The sequence below is a fragment of the Rissa tridactyla genome, chromosome 2 (genome assembly GCF_028500815.1).
Source record: "Rissa tridactyla isolate bRisTri1 chromosome 2, bRisTri1.patW.cur.20221130, whole genome shotgun sequence".
NCBI classification, from domain to species: domain Eukaryota; kingdom Metazoa; phylum Chordata; class Aves; order Charadriiformes; family Laridae; genus Rissa; species Rissa tridactyla.
Window position 1 is genome coordinate 2,519,406 of NC_071467.1, and position 5,383 is coordinate 2,524,788.

General features: G+C 48.9%; 1 protein-coding gene across 1 annotated transcript; it reads left to right on the plus strand.

The window, feature by feature from the left end:
• Nucleotides 1-684: 684 nt before the first annotated feature.
• ARC (activity regulated cytoskeleton associated protein) lies at nt 685-1,902 on the plus strand. The gene has a single exon (XM_054192445.1). The coding sequence runs from the start codon at nt 685-687 to the stop codon at nt 1,900-1,902; it is 1,218 nt and encodes a 405-aa protein (XP_054048420.1).
• Nucleotides 1,903-5,383: the final 3,481 nt, after the last annotated feature.

The following is a 5,383-nucleotide window of genomic DNA, read 5'->3' on the forward strand; positions in this document are numbered from 1 at the left end:
GGTGGGAAGCGAGGGGAGGCTGCCAAGATCTGGGTTGCCACAGACACCGGCCTCGCTTTTCCTCCAATGAACGCTGTGCTGAGAGTGTGAGAGGAGGCAGGGCACCACCCACATGTTGAGCTGTGTGGGGTATAAGTAGATGGAAGAGCCTGGACTAGTGGCAGTTCAGACAGGGAAGAGAAGCAGCTCTTTGCATCTCTAGTGAAAGCGCTTTTGACTTGCCAACTTTACCGGAGGAGAAATCACCGGGATTTTTGCAGCAGCTTCCAGCTTCTGTGTACATCTCTGTGTGTTTTTCGGCTCTCTGCTGTTCAAGATTCTCAGCTTCGGATGAGCAGGTAGCAGGCAAGTGTGTGGGGCTGGACATCTTAGACAACTCCTCTCCTTGTTCCTGGAGGATCTTGGCTCTCTCTGGGACACCCAGAACACGTGAGACCGGCATTTCCAGTTGGGCACCGGGAGAAATTTGCCTACAACTCTCTCTGGGATCCACGGGGACCGAACAGCTCGCTCTGCGGTGATATCTGATTTGGTTGTGTTTGTGTTGAAAAGTCCTTTGAGGGGGGTTTAGAAGTCTCTGTGTGTCTTTCGGGAAGTGTTGTGGTGGGGTTTTTGAGAGCAAGCTCTAGTGCCAGGGCTTACAACCCAGTTCTGTCTTTGTTTGACACTCGCGCGGTTGGAGCCATGCAGCTGGATAATGTCACCAATGCAGGCATCCACTCCTTCCAGGGGCACCGTGGAGTTGCCAATAAGCCCAATGTGATCTTGCAGATAGGGAAATGCAGGGCAGAAATGTTGGAGCATGTCAGGAGGACCCACCGGCACCTCCTGTCTGAGGTCTCCAAGCAGGTGGAGCGCGAACTGAAAGGCTTGCAGAAATCAGTGGGGAAGTTAGAGAATAACTTAGAGGACCATGTCCCAACTGATAACCAAAGATGGAAGAAGTCCATCAAGGCCTGCCTGGCCAGGTGCCAGGAAACCATTGCCCATTTGGAGAGGTGGGTCAAGAGAGAGATGAATGTTTGGAAGGAAGTTTTTTTCCGACTGGAGAAGTGGGCGGACCGTCTGGAGTCCATGGGAGGCAAATATTGCCCTGGGGACCATGGCAAACAGACTGTGTCCGTTGGGGTGGGAGGTCCGGAGATAAGGCCCAGTGAGGGTGAGATTTATGACTATGCCCTTGATATGAGCCAAATGTATGCACTGACCCCTCCTCCTGGGGAGGTGCCCAGCATCCCCCAGGCCCATGATTCCTACCAGTGGATCTCTGTTTCAGAGGATGCTCCAGCCTCTCCGGTGGAGACTCAGGTCTTTGAGGATCCCCGGGAGTTCTTGAGCCACTTGGAAGAATACTTAAAGCAGGTGGGTGGAACAGAGGAGTACTGGCTGTCTCAAATCCAAAACCACATGAACGGGCCAGCTAAAAAGTGGTGGGAGTACAAGCAGGACTCTGTCAAGAACTGGGTCGAGTTCAAGAAGGAGTTCCTTCAGTATAGTGAGGGGACTCTGACTAGGGATGCTATCAAAAGGGAGCTGGATTTGCCTCAGAAAGAGGGAGAGCCCCTGGACCAGTTCCTTTGGCGCAAGAGAGACTTGTACCAGACCCTCTATGTTGATGCAGATGAGGAGGAAATTATCCAGTATGTGGTAGGCACCCTGCAGCCCAAACTGAAGCGCTTCTTGAGTTACCCCTTGCCCAAGACCTTAGAGCAGCTGATCCAAAGAGGGAAGGAAGTGCAAGGCAACATGGACCACTCTGAGGAGCCCAGTCCACAGAGGACCCCTGAGGTTCAATCAGGAGATTCTGTGGAGACCGTGCCTCCCTCAACTACTGCTAGTCCTGTGCCAAGCAATGGGACTCAACCTGAGCAGCCCCCTAGCCCACCAGCTACTGTCATATGAGCTAGTCCAAGGGAGGCAGCAGTCTGGGTTACATGAAAGAGAGAAGGGGGCGTATTTAGGAAGCTTCTCCTTGGAGAGAGGTTCCAGTTGAGACAAGACATGAAGTGCTCAGTCCAATAGCCCATAGCAGAGGAATTAACTTTGCTTGTGGGGGGAGGGAGGCGATAGGGGAGAGGCACCTTAGGATGTGGTTGCCCACCTCACCTGAGCCATGCAATACGGTGGTGCTGAAGATACCGTTTGCACCACTGTGGGGAACGGACAATTTTATGAGATCCCTGACAAGAAACTAGAGACAATTCCCAACTTTAAAAGCAGCCACTTACACTGGCAGCTTTCAAGGACTTCATAGGAGTGCAGCAATTGGCTGAGGGTTCCTACCCATCTGGATCTCTCCTTCTCTCCTCCCTCTGCTGAAGAGGTGTCCCTGTCCTGAGGAGACATCTTTCCTTTGACCCTTGTCCATTTATGATTTACCACTGGGCTTCTGTTCACTTGGCAATCTCCTGTTCTTACTTGCTCCAAAGGATTAAATATATTTTTTAAATGTTTTTTAGAAGAGTTCAGAAACTGAAAACCTTAAAAATCTGGATTATTTTTAGTGTTTTTTGTTTCACTGCACCTAATACCTGCTTTAATGTTTTTCCTCTCAAGAGGCTCTTACTAGTTTACTGTAATCAAGGCCACTGCAGTGCAGAGGCAAATTTCACCCTTTCTCTGCACATTATACTGTGCATTCAGCAGGAAACAAGAGTTTCAAATTAAATTCTGAGCTTACTTATTGAAGGGCCAGTCTGCTTCCTTTCAGAGAAGAGAGGGTGTAAACGTGGAGAGAGGAGGCACCAGAGCTATTTTATTTTGAGAGGGTGGGGGGAAGGTAAGGGAAATAAATCCTTATACTTTGAATGAAGCAAACAAACACATCCTAAATCCAGAGCAAAATATCCCCAGAGAAGCAAATCATGTCCATGCTGATGTGTGGAGACAAAAGAAGCTTTTGCCATGTAAAAGCAAAAAGAAGTGAAGAGAGGAGCTGTGTGTGTCCCAGCACAGTGTTAGCCTGTGCACGACAGCAAAGAGTTTCTACTCACACAGACAGATTCAAAATGCTCTTGGAAAGCCTGGCACCTCTGACCTGGAGCACCTGAGGACAGAGTGTTGTCTATTCACAAAGAAATTTCTACAACATTTCCTTGCCATGGATGGAGACGGACTTGGACTCTGACGTTTTCCATTTTGAGACAGTAATGCTCAGCATTCACCTTGCTTTGGCTAACACCTGATGATAGGACTTTGAGATGAAACTGCTGTAACACATATTCAGGAAGTTTGGCTCTTCAAAGCTTCTTGAGGCTTGACACATCTTGAGCATCATCTGCATTCACCACCAGACCAAATAAGCAACAGCTCTGCAAGAGATGCGGCAGGGATGCAGCAACAGGAATGCCCCTGAGATGCTCCTTGCACTACTTCAGCAGTGACATGTGGCACCGGTGGCTCAGAAGACCTTTGGCGTGCCTCCTTCCAAGAGGATGAAGGTAAGGCAACTCTCTGACATTCTCTTCTGTGCACTCCTCAGACCTAAATTAGCCATAGCCTGCCCAGTAGGAAACTTGCAGTGGGATTAAAAAAAAAAAAAAAATGAAATGGGATGTGAAGGATTGTAAGTGACAGATTAGGGTTGGGAGAAAGGGGAAGGGAGACACATCCAAAGGGAAATAAAGGACAGTGTGTGGGAAAAGATGCCAAACAGGACAATATCTTGCATTTGCTGATTAATATGGGGAGGAAATTGAAAGCTTCTTCATCAGTCCAGCCCAAGGACCTGCCACATGAAACCCTGGGCTTGAGTCCCCAGCTGTGGCAATACATCACAGGTCCATGCGCAGCCCAAAGGAGATGCATGTCTGCTCTGCACCCTTGGTAGAAGTGAGTCGGCCTCAGGAACAGTGGGGGCTCTCCTCTCACTTGTTTAGAGTGAGTTAGTTTGGCAATGGCTGTGTCTGCAGAGAGAAGGGAGCATTTCTCACTAATGACCTGGGATGAGTGGTGGGGGAGTGGGTGTCATTGCTGAGGATGAGCTGGCCGTGCATTACAAGCATTATCTTCTCTTTGTTACAGTGACTCACTCAGATCCTCCTCTGAGAAGGAATCACTTCACAGTTCTCAGGATTTGGAAGGAAAGCCAAAGAGAAAAAGCTTCAAAACCAAGGATTTAGCCTCAGACCTGCTCTCAGGATCCCCAGCCACCAACTGCTGGATCCACTGTCCACTGTCCGCTGAAGGAAAGGCTGACACAGGTAATTACCTCTCATCTTATCCTTATGGGCCTTTCTTAGCCTTCCCAGTGCCCTGACTCAAGATATTGAATAGCCCAGGTGGAAATATCTGTGCTGGTCTTGAGACTTCAGCCCCAATGGTTACAAGAGGCTGGCACCACCAGATAGGTGGGATTTCAGCTTCTTGATGTACAACCCAAGTACCAGCCCCAATAAATAATGCTCTGGGGACAGTGCACATCATGCCTTTCCTTCTGCTGGACCATTGACAAACGCTTAGACAGCAATATCTAGTGGGACCTCCAGGCTGTAGACACCTGGTTGGCACAGCTGAATTTAACCCCATCTCCTGAGAAATCCTCTGTACCCTGCACTTTAGATATTTAACCAGAGCTGCTGCACTTTTCGTTTTCTTTTACAGAGATCCCTGTTGCTGTTGCTGAGTTACCTTCTCTGTGTCCAAGAGTTCTGCTTTCCCAGGGGAGAAGAGAGTGCTGCAGGAAGACAGAGGGTAAATCACGCACCAAAGAGCCTCCCATGCAGTGCAATGTCGTGTTCAAGGTGCTGAGAGCCAGAATGAAAGGGAGAAGCCACTTCCAACAGGACGAAGTCTGAGCTGGTCCAGGTATTCCAAGCACAGAAGAAAGTGTTGAGAATGAAAAGAGAAACCAAGAGACAGAACAGAAGAACCAAGTGTGAGCTTTGGGGACAGCAAGGATGCTGGGCTTGTACTGACTCTCTGTTGAGATGATACTATACCTCTGCAATTCGGGGCCACTGGGACTCACCTAAAGAAATCTTCACTAGATTAACAGTTTAAAAAACTTTCCTGATTAACTTTGCCAAATGACTGACCCTACCTAGGCTACGAACCCTCCATGCTGTTAATGCTGTAACTCATTTTTCCTGAGTTGAGGGTAGCTTCATTTCATGCGGGTATCAGTTTTCAAACCTCAAAAGGCCCTGGGGGTTTGGAGAAGCATCCTGTGGTCCAGATGCTTGTCTGAACTGCTTGAGCCTGCACAACCGGGCCAGTTGTCTTGCCAGAAAGGAGAGTCTTGTGAGGCAGTAGGTGCTTCCTGGATCTTCATGGGCCAGAGTTACTGCAAGAACTTGAGTTCTTGTGTTGGCTTTGGTGTGACTGTTTCCATCCAGACCCAGGTAGCACAAAAAGTGCAAAAGACAAGCTCAAGTGAGTTGAA

Excerpts from the sequence above, each read along its gene's own strand:
- ARC (XM_054192445.1), top strand. The coding sequence starts at position 685 with ATGCAGCTGGATAATGTCACCAATGCAGGCATCCACTCCTTCCAGGGG.